We start from the raw sequence: 18,962 nt of genomic DNA on the forward strand, positions 1-18,962 counted from the left end.
GGAGCTCCTGCTCCGTACAGTATTAGAACAAAGTTTTATGCAAATCAACTTCGGATGTTTCATCTGAAGTCGATTCGCTCATCCCTAGTCATAACCTTACTGTAAAGAACAAAAAAGTAATGCAGGTGTGAATCTTAGGAAATCTCTACAGAAATTCTGATAAAAGAAACAAACTTACTCTACAAACATATAGACCAGATTCTGATTATTTTGAGATGTTTCAAATAAATTCCAGAAACAAATGACAACTAATAATGAGATGTATTATTAACAGCGTCTCATATGAGATCAGGATACAGACACAGGGCCCTGTCAAGTGACTTGGGGCTTACTGAGAAGAGGGACAGGACTTAGGTCTACTGAAAGGCTACCAACAGCTCTGTATAATACAAATATATAAATTATATAAATAATATTTTTAAAAAGTGCTTTTTCCTTCTCCAAAGGAAAGGGTGGTGTAATAAATTGTTTTTTCAAGTACTACATGTCACTACTCTTAGGTCAGTAAGCTGAATGAGGGCGTATCCTTCCCAATAAGTCTCCATTCACGCGTCCGCAATTTCGTTCCGCATTTGTGCTGCCCGGACACAGAATTGCGGATCCGCACTTCTGTTCCGCAAAAAAATAGAACATGTCCTATTCTTGGCCGCAATTTTGGACGAGAACAGGCATATTCTGTTAGTGCCGGCAATGTCCGGTCCGCAAAATGCGGAACGCACATTGCCGCTTTCCGTGTTTTGCGGATCCACGGCTCCGTGGATCCGCAAAACACGTTGCGGAAATGTGAATGGAGCCTAATACATGCTCGATCTATGTGTCCAGGATTCTGCTGCTTGCACCATCCTGCACACTGCCTTGTGGGTCCTTTCTTCCCCATATACAACCTGGGTGAATTGCCCTCCTTGGATTTCTATCAACCCTCCCATAAGCATTTTGTATACACAGCTTCCTGCTGCTTTATCCAACACAGAGAAGGGAGGGGGAGAGCAGAGAGCCTTAGGCCTCTTTCACACGGGTGTTGCGGGAAAATGTGCGGTTGCGTTGCGGGAACACCCGCGATTTTCCGCACGAGTGCAAAACATTGTAATGCGTTTTGCACTCGCGTAAGAAAAATCGCGCGTGTTTGGTACCCAAACCCGAACTTCTTCACAGAAGTTCGGGCTTGGGATCGGTGTTCTGTAGATTGTATTATTTTCCCTTATAACATGGTTATAAGGGAAAATAATAGCATTCTGAATACAGAATGCATAGTAAAACAGCGCTGGAGGGGTTAAAAAATAAAAAATTTAACTCCCCTTAGTCCACTTGCTCGCGTATCTGTCTCCTTTGTTGAATAGGACCTGTGGTGAGCATTAAATACAGGAACAGGACCTTTGATGACGTCATTCCGGCCATCACATGATCCATCACCATGGTAAAAGATCATGTGATGGATCTTGTGATGACCGGAATGACATCACCAAAGGTCCTGTTGCTGCACAGAGATCAGATGAAGACAGAAGGAGATGCCGGGCTACGCGATCAAGTGGACTAAGGTGAGTTAAATTATTATTATTTTTTTTTAACCCCTCCAGCGATGTTTTACTATGCATTCTGTATTCAGAATGCTATTATTTTCCCTTAGAACCATGTTTTTCCATTATAACCTACCGGGCGAGATATACAGGCCACTCTCAATTGCTGTAATTTGATTGTTCCCCTTGTGGGTTCCAATAGCCTTGTGGACCTCTTGGGATTCGTGTCTATCTTCCCATCCTCCCACGTCAAGTACCTGGTATTGAGTGGTTTAGTGCTATGGTTTGCATTTCCACCTTATGGTCTCCTTCGGGAGGGACTTCCTCCTGTTTGTAGAACCTTCCTCCTTAGACTGTTGGGCGTACTCTCCTTCTCATCCCATGTCTCTCAGTCCAGTGTGTCCCTGCAGAGATTTCCTGGGCCTGCATCCGGTTCCCTTTTTTCCCTGATACTTCATTTGACCAGAGTTCCTCCGGTCTTGCGCTTCTCAGTGATATTTTGTTTTCAGAGGCTCATTCCTTGTCTCCTGGTTTTGGGATGCAGGTCTTATCTTTTCTTTTTTCCTGGCCTTTACTTACAACCCCCTCCCTTTCCAAGGGTTGGCGGTTTCCCTTAGCGCCTTTGGGGGTTTTCTCCTTTCAATAGGGCGCTTAACTTCATCACCTGCTTTGCGGTGAGGGGAGACCTGCTCCCTTCACATGTGACCCTTACTATGGCTTCCCTCACTCGTTTGGCCTTCAGTGATTCCATGTTTCCTTGCTCCCCTGGCCTGTCAAGGGTTGGCCACAGGGTGTTTGTGCTTTGGCCTGAGACAATTAGAATGTTAGGTAGCTCCAATACGCGGTGCTGTCCTACTTTCTCTCCAGCCTTTGGCTGAGCTGGGTGTTCCCCTTTGCCTTCTTCTTGCATTTGGGACTTTCTCCCAGGCATTTGTCCTGGGGTGCTGCCAGTCTTCACTGTTGCTTCCTTGGGGTTTCTCCCTTGTTATGAGGCTTCTTGCCTATTCCGTGCTTTTCTCCTGTTGGGTCACATGGCTCTCCTGCACCTGTATGCCCAACCGGTGGCATGGCTGTTCATTTCCCACGCTCGCCAATGCCATGCACGAGAAAATTGGATTTTTTGTACTCACTGTACTTCCGCTTCTCCGGGCTGGTCTCTTGATCTTTCCCGGTACGGGAGTTGTTGGTACCTTGCCTTTCTTCTCTCTCCTACTGCTTTTGGTACAAACTGATCAGCCTAGTGCCTGTGGAGAGGGTATAGCCCAACGGGGAGGAGCCAACACTTTATGTCTAGTGTCGCCTCCTAGTGGTAGTTGGACATATACCCATGGGGCTGTGTCCCCCAATGCCTACTACGAGAAAAGGATTTTACAGCGAGTACAAAAAATAAAAATTTCCTGTCCATTAGCGACAAGTCAGATTCCCAAGGATTTGTGCTCCTCAATGAGCTAAAAAACATTGCCTTGGTTTGGTCGATAAATTAATATTTGAAATAAAAGTTTCTTGGTTAATTCCCAACAAAAAGATAACTTTTCACTTCTAAGCGGTTTTATGGCCAGAAAATAAGTAATGGTCAAGCTCACCTTCTTTTCAGAATCTGATTTCTCCAGGAGCATCATGGCTTCTAAAAAGTTATTCATATAGTCTGCAGAGTTTTCATCGGTAGAAGGTGCTGGATAAAAGATTAAAATATTTCATGTTTTATATTACCATATCTGCATGTGTATATGCCCTCAGCTGTGTCACTAACACAATGTATGAAATCTGTAAAACAGAAGACCACTTCTACATCAATAGGTAACAAACATTATAAATAGGATGACATGGGAAGAGTGAAATTCAGTCATTGTTTAATGGGTTTCATTTTATGACGTTCACTGTGCAGTAACAATGACATGTTAACTTTATTCTGTAGGTCAGTACAATTACAGAAATATCAAGTTTATATAGTTTGTCGTTTTTTTTTATACAGAAAAAAATTCAACTTTGCCATATCCTACTCCCATCAGCTGTGAAAGGGCTGTTTTTGCAGGGTGACCTGTACTTTTTACTGAAATTTTGGATTATGTATAATTTTTTGATCTCTTTCTGTTCAGCTTTTTAGGGAGGTGAAGCAAAAATAATTTATTTATTTTTTTTGCCATTTTACTGTTAAGCTGTTGACCATAGGGGGTGAATCATTTTATATTTTTTAAGTGTGGGCATTTTTGGATACAGCAATACCAATGACATTTGTTTTGTATTTATAAAATGAGAAAAGAAGGTGAAGAGAATTTTTTATTCTTTTTTATATAATGTATATTTTTTTAAACACTATATTGCTTATCCCATAGACTGCAATGGTTAACCACTACAGTCCATGTTAAAAGTGTGTGTGTGTTGGGGTGGGTGGGGGGCGGGGGGTTTCAGTCACTGGGGGCTTTTGGGGGCTGGAAAACAGCCATTTTTTGGTCACCTTGCCTCACAAAAAGTCTAATACTAAGTATAAAACTTAAAAATAAATTTAATTTTTGTCACATCACCTTACAAAATACATAATATCGAGTGATCAAAAAGTCATATGTACCCCAAAGTGGTACCATTCAAAATGTCACCTCATCCCGCAAAAAAATGAACCCCCACATAAGACAAGCACTGAAAAAATAAAAGCCAATGGCACCCGTAAACCAATTCATCAAAATCTGCTCTGCAAAAGCCATGTGCCCCCACAGCCATTACCACCACATATGCGGCGTTGCCGTATTCAGGAGAAAATGGGTAACAAATTATGGGGTGCTTTTTCTCCTGTTACGCCTTATGAAAATCCCTTAATATATTCTTTGAGGGGTGTAGTTTCCAAAATGGGGTCACTTTTTGAGGGTTTCCACTGTAGGGGTACGTCAGGGTCTCTTCAAATACAAAATGGTGCCTAAAAACCATTCTATAAAAACCTGCCTCCAAATCCATATGGCGCTCCTTTACTTTTGACCACTGCCATGTGCCCCGACAGTAGTTTACCACCATATATGGGGTATTTCTGTAAACGGCAGAATCAGAGTAATGTATATTGAGGTTTATTTTTTTGTTAATACTTGCTGGGTTGCAAAAAAAATAAAAAATCTATTAAAAAAATAACATTTTTAAATTTCACCTCCATTTTCCTTTAATTCTGTGGAACATCTCAAGGGTTAACAAAGTTTGTAACATCAGTTTTGAATAATTTGATGGGTGTAGTTTATAAAATGGGATCATTTATGGGTGGTTTCCATTATGCAAACCCATCAAAAGCACTTTATAACTGTATTGGTGCTTAACCGCCTCCGGACCGCCTAACGCAGGATCGCGTTCCGGAGGCGGCAGCCCTGCGCAGAGTCACGCATATATGCGTCATCTCGCGAGACTTCCTGTGAACGCGCGCACACAGGCGCGCGCGTTCACAGGATCGGAAGGTAAGCGAGTGGATCTCCAGCCTGCCAGCGGCGATCGTTCGCTGGCAGGCTGGAGATGCGATTTTTTTAACCCCTAACAGGTATATTAGACGCTTTTGATAAAAGCGTCTAATATACCTGCTACCTGGTCCTCTGGTGGTCCCTTTTGTTTGGATCGACCACCAGAGGACACAGGCAGCTCAGTAATATGTAGCACCAAGCACCACACTACACTACACCCCCCCCTGTCACTTATTAGCCCCTGATCACCCCATATAGACTCCCTGATCACCCCCTGTCATTGATCACCCCCCTGTCAGGCTCCATTCAGACGTCCGTATGATTTTTACGGATCCACTGATACATGGATCGGATCCGCAAAACACATACAGACGTCTGAATGGAGGCTTACAGGGGGGTGATCACCCCATATAGACTCCATGATCACCCCCCTGTCATTGATCACCCCCCTGTAAGGCTGCATTCAGATATCCGTATGTTTTTTACGGATCCACGGATACATGGATCGTATCCGCAAAACACATACGGACATGTGAATGGAGCCTTATAGGGGGGTGATCAATGACAGGGGGGTGATCACCCCATATAGACTCTCTGATCACCCCCCTGTCATTGATCACCCCCCTGTAAGGCTCCATTCAGACATTTTTTTGGCCCAAGTTAGCGGAATTATTTTTTTTTTCTTACAAAGTCTCATATTCCACTAACTTGTGTCAAAAAATAAAATCTCACATGAACTCACCATACCCCTCACGGAATCCAAATGCGTAAAAATTTTTTAGACATTTATATTCCAGACTTCTTCTCACCCTTTAGGGCCCCTAGAATGCCAGGGCAGTATAAATACCCCACATGTGACCCCATTTCGGAAAGAAGACACCCCAAAGTATTCCGTGAGGGGCATATTGAGTCCATGAAAGATTGGAATTTTTGTCCCAAGTTAGCGGAAAGGGAGACTTTGTGAGAAAAAACAAAACAAAAAAACAAAACAAAAAAAAACACTATTTCCGCTAACTTCTAACTAAATTCTATGAACTCGCCATGCCCCTCATTGAATACCTTGGGGTGTCTTCATTCCAAAATGGGGTCACATGTGGGGTATTTTTTTACTGACCTGGCATTTTAGGGGCCCTAAAGCGTGAGAAGAAGTCTGGGATCCAAATGTCTAAAAATGCCCTCATAAAAGGAATGTGGGCCCCTTTGCGCATCTAGGCTGCAAAAAAGTGTCACACATCTGGTATCGCCGTACTCAGGAGAAGTTGGGCAATGTGTTTTGGGGTGTCATTTTACATATACCCATGCTGGGTGAGATAAATATCTTGGTCAAATGCCAACTTTGTATAAAAAAAAATGGAAAAAGTTGTCTTTTGCCGAGATATTTCTCTCACCCAGCATGAGTATATGTAAAAAGACACCCCAAAACACGTTGCCCAACTTCTCCTGAATACGGCGATACCACATGTGTGACACTTTTTTGCAGCCTAGGTGGGCAAAGGGGCCCACATTCCAAAGAGCACCTTTCGGATTTCACAGGTCATTTACCTACTTATCACACATTAGGGCCCCTAGAATGCCAGGGCAGTATAACTACCCCACAAGTGAGCCCATTTTGGAAAGAAGACACCCCAAGGTATTCCGTGAGGAGCATGGCGAGTTCCTACAAAAAAAATTTTTGTCACAAGTTAGCGGAAAATGATGATGATTTTTTTTTTTTTTTCTTACAAAGTCTCATATTCCACTAACTTGTGACAAAAAATAAAAACTTCCATGAACTCACTATGCCCATCACGAAATACCTGGGGGTGTATTCTTTCCAAAATGGGGTCACTTGTGTGGTAGTTATACTGCCCTGGCATTTTAGGGGCCCGAATGCGTGAGAAGTGGTTTGAAATCAAAATCTGTAAAAAATGGCCGGTGAAATCCGAAAGGTGCTCTTTGGAATGTGGGCCCCTTTGCCCACCTAGGCTGCAAAAAAGTGTCACATCTGGTATCACCGTACTCAGGAGAAGTTGGGCAATGTGTTTTGGGGTGTCTTTTTACATATACCCATGCTGGCTGAGAGAAATATCTTGGCAAAAGACAACTTTTCCCATTTATTTATACAAAGTTGGCATTTGACAGATATTTATCTCACCCAGCATGGGTATATGTAAAATGACACCCCAAAACACATTGCCCAACTTCTCCTGAGTACGGCAATACCAGATGTGTGACACTTTTTTGCAGCCTAGGTGGGCAAAGGGGCCCACATTCCAAAGAGCACCTTTCGGATTTCACCGGCCATTTTTTACAGATTTTGATTTCAAACTACTTACCACACATTCGGGCCCCTAAAATGCCAGGGCAGTATAACTACCCCACAAGTGACCCCATTTTGGAAAGAAGACACTCCCAGGTATTTCGTGATGGGCATAGTGAGTTCATGGAAGTTTTTATTTTTTGTCACAAGTTAGTGGATTATGAGACTTTGTAAGAAAAAAAAAGAAAAAAAAAATCTGCATTTTCCGCTAACTTGTGACAAAAAATAAAAAGTTCTATGAAATCACTATGCCCATCAGCGAATACCTTAGGGTGTTTACTTTCCGAAATGGGGTCATTTGTGGGGTTTTTCTACTGTCTGGGCATTGTAGAACCTCAGGAAACATGACAGGTGCTCAGAAAGTCAGAGCCGCTTCAAAAAGCGGAAATTCACATTTTTGTACCATAGTTTGTAAACGCTATAACTTTTACCCAAACCATTTTTTTTTTTACCCAAACATTTTTTTTTTCTCAAAGACATGTAGAACAATAAATTGAGAAAAATTTATATATTGATGTCTTTTTTCTTGCTAAATTTTACAACTGAAAGTGAAAAATGTCATTTTTTTGCAAAAAAATCGTTAAATTTCGATTAATAACAAAAAAAGGAAAAATGTCAGCAGCAATGAAATACCACCAAATGAAAGCTCTATTAGTGAGAAGAAAAGGAGGTAAAATTCATTTGGGTGGTAAGTTGCATGACCGAGCAATAAACGGTGAAAGTAGTGTAGGTCAGAATTGTAAAAAGTGGTCTGGTCATTAAGGGTGTTTAAGCTAGGGGGGCTTAAGTGGTTAAAAAAAATGGTTTTGGAAATTTTCTTGAAAATTGGAAAAACTGCTTCTAAAATCCTAAGCCTTCTAACGTACTAAAAAAACATTAAATGACATTTACAAAATGATGCAAACAAAGTACATATATGAAAATGTGAAGTAATAACTATTTTGTAAAGTATCACTATCTGCCATAAAAGCAGGGTAATTTATAATTAGAAAATAGTGAATTTTTCCAAATTTCCTCTAATTTTTTGATTTTTTTTAATAAATAAAAATGTAAAACATATTGACTCAAATTTATCACTGACAATGGTAAGAAACCTATATATAGCCCAAAACCAAAATCCAGGACCCACACCTGAACATGTAAGAAAACCAAATCAAAGATAATGGGTCACTCAATGTACAAAAACACATGTGAAGACAAGGTAATCACAAAATTCTATAATTTTTATTGAAAATTGCATAGAGACATGATTGACACAAGTCACAAGACATTTAAAACATTAAAAACCAAGAGGACCGATGGTGGGCTGTCGGTGTATACTGAAAAAGTGCAAGTGCAATATGAGTGATCAGCCACTAGTAAAAAAGTTCACAGGGATGAACTAGCCATTTATGATGGGTTGGCCATACTCACCTTTCAGTGAACCTCTGGGTTGGTTAGGCCTACAGCATTATCGCCCCCATTATCTGGTGGTGGGGGAGAGATTATGGGTCACAATGCCGGTATGGTTCACCAACCAGCATTGATAATTTGGTGATTTACATTAGTATAGAGGGGATTTTTCATAGGGATCCTGTTTAGAAGCTTATTTGGTATTCTGTATAACACATGTATGTGTGCTTTTTCTTCACAGGTTTTCATTTGCACAATTGCGCACACCTTTTTAGCACATTTTTTACTCATTTATCTAGTGCACATCACTATGAGTCACACATTTTACTAACAGGAAGGGTAAAACTGATTCTCATTCATACACTGATTTTTTGTGTCATTACTAATTTTTAACACATTTTCTATTATCGAGGTCTTCACATTTCACACTTTCCTCTTTTTTTCACATGTTCATACTTTTCACTTATTCACCTTTTTTCACATTTTTGTGTGTAGCATTACTGCTTCACATTTATATTTTTTTTGCATCGTAGGCACATATCACACTTGCGTTTATTCTTCATATGTATTGCCTCCAACATTTAAAGTAAAAAAAACATCATGAAAAGATAATTTATGGTGTAACTCAGTCTCCCCTCTCTATAGGATATTGTATCTTTATTCTAGTCCTATAGGCACCTAAGTTCGGGCGTGATATACAAATGTATTACTATTTTTCATCCACAGGCTTTGCTTGCCCACTTTGCCCTCACCTTATATGGTGGCTGCCCGACTGTCCACGCATGCGCCGGGCCCCGCCCGCCGCTCCTGGATGACAATGGTTGCGAGAATCTCGCGTGGTGATCCTCCTCCTCCTCCGGGCGGGCTCGCGAGTACGGAGTTCATGGTGGAGTGCCGGGCGCCATGTAACGAGCATCCACAGCTTTCATTCGGTTCAGGTGTGGTGCAGCGGAGGCGTGACAGCCAGCCAATAGAGGCACTGAGGTTCAACCTATCAGCAAACATGATGTAGCCTTCCGATTCATTTAAAAGGCCATTCCCACCACACCAGCCATTACCCCCTTGAAAAAGCTAACGAGAAACGTGCGTTGGGGAGTGGACTGGTGGTGGTCGTGTGCGGTGTCCAAGTTAGGTTGGTCAGTATCTGTTATGTGCTCATGATATTTTGCTGCTCTTATGCCTTAGTCACTTTATGTGGTGTGTTACATCACCCACATGGCAATGTGTCCTTTTTTTATGCAATTGAAGACGAATTTTGATACTATTTATTATTGAGCCGTAACTGTTTGGTTATACCAACTTTTTTACTAGTGGCTGCCCACTAATATTGCACTTGCACTTTTTCAGTGTACACCGACAGCCCACCATCGGTCCTCTTGGTTTTAAATGTCATGTGACTTGTGTCAATCATGTCTCTATGTAATTTTCATGGATTTATGGAATTTTGTGATTACCTTGTCTTCACATGTGTTTTTGTACATTGAGTGACCCATTATCTTTGATTGGTTTTCTCAAATTTATCACTAACATGAAGTACAATTTGTCACGAGAAAACAACCTCAGAATAGCTTGGATAAGAAAAAGCATTCCAGAGTTATTACCACAAAAAGGGACGTGTCAGATTTGCAAAAATTGGCCTGGGATTTAAGGTGAAAAGTGGCTCCGTATTGAAGAGGTTAAGCACATCAATCCCAGAGGATTTTGTGTTTTTCTTTGCGTTTGCATTGTTTACACCAGGGCTTCCCGGAGCCATAACTTTATTCTTCCATTCACATAGCCATATGAGGTCTTTTGTGACAGACGAGTTGCACTCTCTAATAGCACCATTTAATATCGCGTACAATGTAGAGGGAATGTGGAATGAAATTCCAAATGGGGTGGAATTGGAAAACAAAAATACATCCTCGCCAGAGTTTTATGGGTTTTGTTTTTATAGACTTTCCTGAACGGTAAAACCAACCCGTTCCCTTAATTTTCCAGGTCAGTGTGATTATGACAATGCCACATTTACGTAGTTTTTCTTGTGTTTGAATATATAAAAATAAAATCTTTGGGAAATTTTTTTTCTTTACATCGCCATATTTTAACCCCTAAGGCCCCCTGCACACGATCAGGATTGCGTGCGGATTTTCCGCGCGGATTTGCGTGCGGAAAATCCGCACCGTAGGTCATGTCCATTGTATTCTATGAGAATTTGAAATTCTCAATGCACACGATGCGGATTTTGACCTGCGGTGCGGATTTTAAAATCCGCGACATGTCAATTAATTTTTTTTTTCCTGACCGGATTTTCTTCATTCACTAAGTGAAATCCGCATGCGGAAAATCCGCACCGAATCCGCACGCAAATCCGTATGCAAATCCGCACCAATTAATGCGGATTGACCGCACAGATTTGCCTGCGAACACCTGCGGATTTCAGTGCGGATTCTCCGCACATGAATCCTGAACGTGTGCATGTACCCTTAAGGACATTTTTTGCAAATCTGACCAGTGACACTTTAAGTGTTGATAACTTTAAAACGCTTTGACTTATCCAGGCCATTCGGAGATAGTTTCTTCATCACATACTGTACTTCATGACACTGGTGAAGACAAAAAAATTCTTTATTATTTATAAAAAAAATACCAAATCTTGAAATTTTTCAGAAATTTTTAAAAACCCAATTTTTAGGGACAGGTTCAGGTCTGAAGTCACTTTACGAGGCTTACATAATAGAAACCACCCAAAAATGACCCCATTCTAGAAACTACACCCCTCAAGGTATTCAAAACTGATTTTACAAACGTCGTTAACCCTTTAGGTGTTCCACAAGAATTAATGGAAAATAGAGATACAATTAAAAAATTTCACTTTTTTGGCCGATTTTCCATTTTAATAATTTTTTTCCAGTTACAAAGCAAGGGTTAACAGCCAAACCAAACTAAATATTTATGGCCCTGTTCTGTAGTTTACAGAAACACCCCATATGTGGTCGTAAACCGCTGTACGGGCACACGGCAGGGCGCAGAAGGAAAGGAATGCCATACGGTTTTTGGAAGGCAGGTTTTGCTGGACTGTTTTTTTTGACACCATGTTCCATTTGAAGCCCCCCTGATGCACCCCTAGAGTAGAAACTCCATAAAAGTGACCCCATTTTAGAAGCTACAGGATAGGGTGGCAGTTTTGTTCGTACTAGTTTAGGGTACATATGATTTTTGGTTGCTCTATATTACACTTTTTGTGAGGCAAGGTAACAAGAAATAGCTGTTTTGGCACAGTTTTTATTTTTTGTTATTTACAACATTCATCTGACAGGTTAGATCATGTGATATTTTTATAGACCAGGTTGTCACGGATGAGGCGATAAAATAAAAAGTATACATATTGGTTATTTATGTAAGTTTTACACAATGATTTCTTTTTTGAAATTAAAAAAAAAACATGTTTTAGTGTTTCCATAATCAGAGCCATAATTTTTTCAGTTTTTGGGCTATTACCTTGGGTCGGGAATGATTTTTGCGGGATGAGATGACGGTTTTATTGTGATGTAAGGTGACAAAAAAAATTGCTTTTTTTACACCGTTTTTATTTATATTTTTTTACAGTATTCACCTGAAGGGTTAGGTCATGTGATATTTTTATAGAGCAACTTATTACGGACGCGGCGATACCTAATATGTATACTTTTTTTTTATTTATGCAAGTTTTACACAATGATTTCATTTTTGAAGCAAAAAAAAAATCATGTTTTAGTGTTTCCATGAGAGCAGAGTCTGAGAGCCATAATTTTTTAAGTTTTTGGGCGATTACTTTGGGTAGGGTATGATTTTTGCGGGATGAGATGACTGTTTTATTGGCACTATTTTGGGGTGCATATGACTTTTTAATCGCTTGCTATTACACTTTTTGCGATGTATTTAGCACACTTTTTATTGTTTATTTAGCACACTTTTTATTTTTTATGGTGTTTATCTGAGGGGTTAGGTCATATGATATTTGTATAGAGCCAGTCGATACGGACGCGGCGATACCCAATATGTATACTTTTTTTTTTATTTATGTAGGTTTTACACAATAATATTTTTGAAACAAAAAAAATGTTTTAGGGTCTCCATATTATGAGCCATAGTTTTTTTTATTTTTTGGGTGATTGTCTCAGGTAGGGGCTAATTTTGGTACTATTTTGGTGGGCAAACGCCTTTTTGATAGCTTGCTGTTGTACTTTTTGTGATGTAAGGTGACAAAAAAATGGTTTATTTAGCACAGTTAATTTTTTACGGTGTTCATCTGAGGGGTTAGGTCATGTGATATGTTTATAGAGCCGGTCGATACGGACGCGGCGATACCTAATATGTATACTCCCCCCCCTATTTTTACCAATTTTTTGGGGGAAAATGATGTTTTTGTTTATTTTTACTTGAAACAGAATTTTTTGGGGGGAAAACTATTTTTTAAACTTTTTTTACACTTTATTTTTTGTCCCACTTTGGGACTTCAACTTTTGGGGGTCTAATCCCTTTTACAATGCATTCCAATACTTCTGCATTGGAATGCATTGGCTGTATGAGTAATAGTGTGTATTACTCATACAGCTTCCGGCCTGTGAGATCCAAGGGGCTGGATCTCACAGGCTCGTCACCGGAAGGCAGCGCGATGCCTTCCTTAGACATCGCGCTGCCTTCCATGCCATCGGGTCCCCCCTACAGCCGCATGGGGACCCGATGGCACCGCCGCCCGCAAACGCCGGATAAGGTAAAAGCCGCAAACCGCAGGTCTGAATTGACCTGCGGTTTGCGGCGATCGCAGACACGGGGGCGTTGCGGCGATCGCCGACACATCCGGCGTTGTAACAGGATGCCCACTGAATGATTTCAGCGGACATCCTGTTGCGATTAACCCCCGCCGCGCCGCAATCGCGATTTAAACTTAGGACGTACCGGTACGCTTTGAGTCCTTAAGGACTCAACCTCCATAACTTTTTTTTTTTTTTTTACACATCTACGGAGCTGTGTGAGGGGGATCTATATTTCTCAATAATAGCATTTTGGGTTGTGTATGACTTTTTGATCACTTTTTATTCATAATTTTTTTGGGAGATGAACAAACAAACAAAAAAAAATAATACATAAAATCAACCATTTAATTGTTTTCTCCTATTACACAGTTCTACGCATGGGCTAAATACTTTTATATTTTAATAGTATTTTTATGATGTTTAGTTTTTATACCATTGGTTTATTTTAATCTTGGGTAAAGGGGGTTGGTTTGAATTTTTAGTTTTATTTATATTTTTGAAAACTTTTTTTTTTTTTTTAAGTCACCCTAGGTGACCATAACAAGCAATCATTAGATTGCCATTTATATTCTGTAATAAATTTTTATCCATTACAGAATTCTGTTTATTCCAAAGTGGTGCTGCCACTTCCAGGCCGTTTACTGGTATGTTCCAATGCTGACCTGTAAGCCTACATGCTCAGGCCTATTACTACCACCGATCTCAGCCAGGGAAAGCTGTCCCAGGTTGGGAAGAAAGAACACGCTTCCAGATTGCAGATATTAGCCCTGCGTGTCTGCTGCTTATAACCGGCACCTGCCAGGCTCAGGAGTGGGCGCCAACTTTAAATCCCGCACTTCTGCCGTACATATATGGCGCTAGGAGTGAAGGGGTTAAACAACTCAAGATGCTCCTACTCAGATAAAGTTTTAAGAAACTGAATAAGTTTGAAAAATATTAATAAAAACCCATATAATAAAAAATTGACTTAATTAAAAAGTCTAATAAAAATGTCACTTCCAGGGAATCTGACATTTACCGCTGTGACAAATTATTTATGTAGTGACAGCTAGAAGCCATCATTACAATGCCAAGCACAATGTGAAGGTGAAGGAGTTAAGCAGGTAATAGGAAATGCTTTTGATTTCTCATCTCACCCCTGGCAATTGAAATATCCTGTGGCATCTGTCCGGAAAGGAGCTGAGAAAGCTGTTCCTTCAGTTTCTTCACCTCTGCTTGCAGCTGACTCACATTCCCCTGGGTGTCTTCATTAACTACAGCCTGGAGGTGGGAAATGACATGAAATTAGAATTAACTCTAAAGAAGAACTGGACACAAACCAGCAGCAGTGCAGGCGAGAACGAAACACATTTTGGGGTATCTGAACTCGGAATGCCCTGGATGCAATGATTTTACCATTTGGGTCACATCAGTTTATCATATGTATCAACATTTCATAACAGACAGGGGTCCAGAAAATGCTTGAAGAGGACATCTGTGCCATTCTTGAAAACCGCTCAACACTTTTGTCACTTCTAACAAGGTGTGTATTTTTAGCCTTTTTTTTTTAGCTGGTGCGTAGGATTTATGAATGACCCTTGCCAAGATTTGTGGGTGCAATTTAATGTTGAGCCTACTAGAGTAAGATGGACCTAATTTATTAAGTGGACATGCCCCTCAAAGGCTATGTACACCTTCGGAAGGCAATTTTTGTTTATGATTGCATTTTACAAATTTTTGGCAAACTTAAAAGCTAGTGTGAAAGTACCCTTAAAAATATTGAGCCATTCTGTCACAAAAAGTTAATGTTTTTTTGTTTTGTTTTTATGTGTGACAGGTACTTTCACTTTGTCATTTAATAAACCTTATCTCTAAACTACTAAGAGGTTATAAAAACTTATTTATGCCACATTCTTAGGGCTCATGCACACGACCGTTGGTGTTTTGCGGCCCATTTTTCACGGATCCTTTCTTCCGTATCTGAGGTTTTATTTCTCCGATTTAAGTCCTCTTCCGTTATTCCATAAAATAGAACCGTATGGTTTCCGTATGCGATCAGTTTTTTTGCGGATAGGAAACTGAAACAGTAACTTATTAATCACCAAACACATGAGCAATATGGGCTGGGCATAGCATTTCTACAGTATGGATCCGCAAAATACGGATGGGTTTCATGTGTGTTCCGTATTTTTTGTGGACCCATTGACTTGAATGGGGCCTCGGACTATAAAATTTGCGGACAATAATGGGACATGTACTACTTTTTTGCGGAATGGAAATACGGAAACCGAATGCACACTGAGTACCTTCCGTTGTTTTTGCGGACCCATTGAAGTGAATGGTTCCGCATATGGTCCACAAAAAAAAAAAAATATGGAACGGAAGCAGAAAGAAAATAAGTTTGTGAGCATGAGCCTTTATCAGTAAGATAAGCTTAGCTATAATGAGTGTTTATAATGTCAGAGCAGAGATAAGGAGCCAGTCAGCTCCCCAACTGACTGAAAATCCACAGGCTGCAACTGCAGCATTTCAGCTCTGTACACAAAAAGGAGACTTTTGTATTACTTACCAGTAAAGTCTCTTTCTCGCTCTTCCTTGGGGGACACAGGAAACCATGGGTATAGCTCTGCTCCCTAGGAGGCGTGACACTAAGTGAAAGCTGTAAGCCCCTCCTCCATCAGCTATACCCTTCAGCCTGGAGAAGAGACTGCCAGTTGCGTGTCCAAGTAGTGAAAGATAACCACCAACCGGAAAAAAGAACCGTCAAGCCCCAACGGGGGCAACCAAGCCGGAACCACAACTGTAAACCCAAATGAAGGGCGGGTGCTGTGTCCCCCAAGGAAGAGCGAGAAAGAGACTTTACTGGTAAGTAATACAAAAGTCTCCTTTTCTCGCCCATATTCCTTGGGGGACACAGGAAACCATGGGACGTTCCAGAGCAGTCCCAGAAGGGAGGGACCAGAACAAACTAGACCAACACCGGAGGCATCAATCAACTGCCGCCTGCAACACCAGACGGCCTAAAGCAGCGTCAGCCGACGCGTGAGTATGCACCCTGTAGAACTTGGTGAAGGTGTGCAAGGAGGACCAAGTGGCCGCCTTGCAAATCTGCTCCGTAGAAGCCCGATTTCTCTGAGCCCAGGAAGCCCCGACCGCTCTAGTGGAATGAGCGGTAACACCGAGGGGCGGAACCTTGCCCTTGGCGAGATAAGCCTCAGTAACAGCCATCTTGACAAAACGGGCGATAGCAACTTTGGATGCCGCCAACCCTCTGCGCGACCCCTCCGGAACCACAAAGAGCGAGTCAGTACGCCTGAAAGAGCTGGTTACCTCCAGGTAAACCTTGAGCGCCCTGACAACGTCCAGGCGATGAAGTTCCCTCTCCCTAGGGTGGGAAGGGGAAGGACACAAAGAGGGGAGAACGATGTCCTCGTTCAGATGAAAGGCGGAGACCACCTTAGGAAGGAAGGAAGGGACCGGACGAAGAACTACCTTGTCCTGGTGGAACACTAGGAAAGGTTCCAGACAGGAGAGTGCAGCCAATTCGGACACCCTCCGAAGAGAGGTGACGGCTACAAGGAAAATAACCTTGCAGGACAGAAGTCGCAAGGAAACCGTCCGCAGAGGCTCGAAAGGAGAAGCCTGGAGCGCTGAGAGAACCAGGTTCAGGTCCCAGGGCGGTACCGGAGGCCGGTACGGGGGAACCGCGTGAGCCACGCCCTGAAGGAAGGTCTTGACAGGACCAAGGGGGGCCAGTGGGCGCTGAAACAAAATGGACAGCGCAGACACCTGACCCTTCAAAGAACTAAGACCCAGACCTTGGGCAAGTCCGCTCTGCAGGAAGGACAAAACGGTGGGGAGAGAAAAGCGGAGCGGAGGAATCCCCAGATCGGCACAGAACCCCAAATAGGTCCTCCAGGTCCTATAATAGATCCTAGAAGAGGACGGCTTACGGGCGCGGATCATGGTGCGGACGACGTCCGCAGAAAAACCCCTACGTGTCAGGACGGTGGTCTCAACAACCACGCCGTCAAACGTAGGGACCTTAAACGCGGGTGGAAGATCGGTCCCTGAGAGAGAAGATCTTCCCTGGCGGGCAGCGGCCAGGGCGCGTCTGCCAGGAGCAGCATGAGGTCGGCATACCAAGACCGGCGGGGCCAGTCCGGAGCGACCAGAATCACCGAGACGCCTTCCGCCGCGATCTTCCGAAGGACCTTGGGCAGGAGTGGGATGGGAGGGAATATGTATGGACGCGCGAAGCCTCGCCAAGGAAGAACGAGGGCGTCGGCTCCGCAAGCTCCCGGATCCCTGGCCCTGGACAGATAGGCGGGGACCTTGTGATTGAACTTGGAGGCCATGAGGTCCACGTCCGGTATGCCCCAACGAAGGCAAATGGCCTCGAATACCTCCGGGTGAAGAGACCACTCGCCGGGGTCGACAGTGGTGCGACTGAGGAAGTCCGCCGCCCAATTGTCCACCCCTGGAATAAAAATTGCCGATAGGGCCGGGACGTGGGCTTCCGCCCAACGGAGAATGCTGGAGACCTCCCTCATTGCAGCAGCGCTGCGAGTGCCCCCCTGGTGGTTTATGTACGCCACAGCCGTGGCGTTGTCCGATTGTATACGAACTGGATGACCCTTCAACAGATGAGTCCAGTGTCGTAGAGACAAAAGGGCCGCTCTCAGCTCCAGGACATTGATCGAGAGTTTGGACTCCAATGGAGACCAAATGCCCTGGACGGATCGGGGAGGAAACACGCCTCCCCAGCCCAAGAGACTGGCATCGGTTGTAACCACCAACCAGTTGAGTGGCAGAAAAGACCTGCCCAGAAGAGGGGACTGTAACCACCAGCGGAGAGATGACCTCACCGGAGGCGATAGATGGAAGGGATGATCCAGAGACTGCGGCGATTTGTCCCAGGAGGAGAGGATCGCCCGTTGGAGAGGGCGGGAGTGAAACTGCGCAAACGGGATCGCCTCGAAACAGGCAACCATCTGCCCCAAGACCCGCATGCAGAAGCGGAAGGACGGTCGACGGTGGAGAAGGAGACCCCGAACCGCCCCACGGAGGATCAGACGTTTTTCCGAGGGAAGACGTACTTCCGCCGCTCCCGTGTCTAAAAGCATTCCCAGGAAGACCAGTTGTCTGGAGGGGGGAAGGGAGGACTTGGGGAAGTTGATGACCCAACCGAACCTCGTCAGAGTCTCTAGAGTGAGATCCACGCTGGCAACCGCTTGAGAAAGGGACGGAGCCTTGATGAGGATATCGTCCAAGTACGGTAGCAGAAAAACACCCCTGGAACGGAGTAAGGCCAAAACCGGGGCCAGGACCTTGGTGAACACCCGGGGGGCTGTTGCCAGCCCAAAGGGAAGGGCGACAAACTGGAAGTGGAGGTCCCCCACGGCGAATCGGAGGAAGCGATGGTGACACCGGGCTACCGGAACATGGAGGTAGGCATCCTGTATATCGATGGAAGACATGAAATCTCCCTGCTCCAGGGAAGCCACCGCGGAACGGAGGGACTCCATCCGAAACCGTCGAAGGAGGAGAAAACGGTTGAGCTTTTTGAGGT

At 43.1% G+C, this 18,962-nt stretch overlaps 1 protein-coding gene across 2 annotated transcripts in view; it reads right to left on the reverse strand.

Annotated features, from left to right (window-relative positions):
• The window catches only part of KIF15 (kinesin family member 15), a 143,667-nt gene that overhangs the window by 77,472 nt on the left and 47,233 nt on the right, over positions 1-18,962 (reverse strand). For both annotated transcript variants that reach the window (XM_040431884.1, XM_040431883.1), the window contains exons 11-12: positions 14,548-14,671; positions 3,098-3,186 (exon numbers count right to left, since the gene is read on the reverse strand). In XM_040431884.1, coding sequence (XP_040287818.1) covers positions 3,098-3,186; positions 14,548-14,671 — 213 coding nt within the window. The remainder of the gene's footprint in view (positions 1-3,097; positions 3,187-14,547; positions 14,672-18,962) is intronic.

The sequence above is a fragment of the Bufo bufo genome, chromosome 5, assembly GCF_905171765.1.
Source record: "Bufo bufo chromosome 5, aBufBuf1.1, whole genome shotgun sequence".
In the NCBI taxonomy this organism is placed as follows: Eukaryota; Metazoa; Chordata; class Amphibia; order Anura; family Bufonidae; genus Bufo; species Bufo bufo.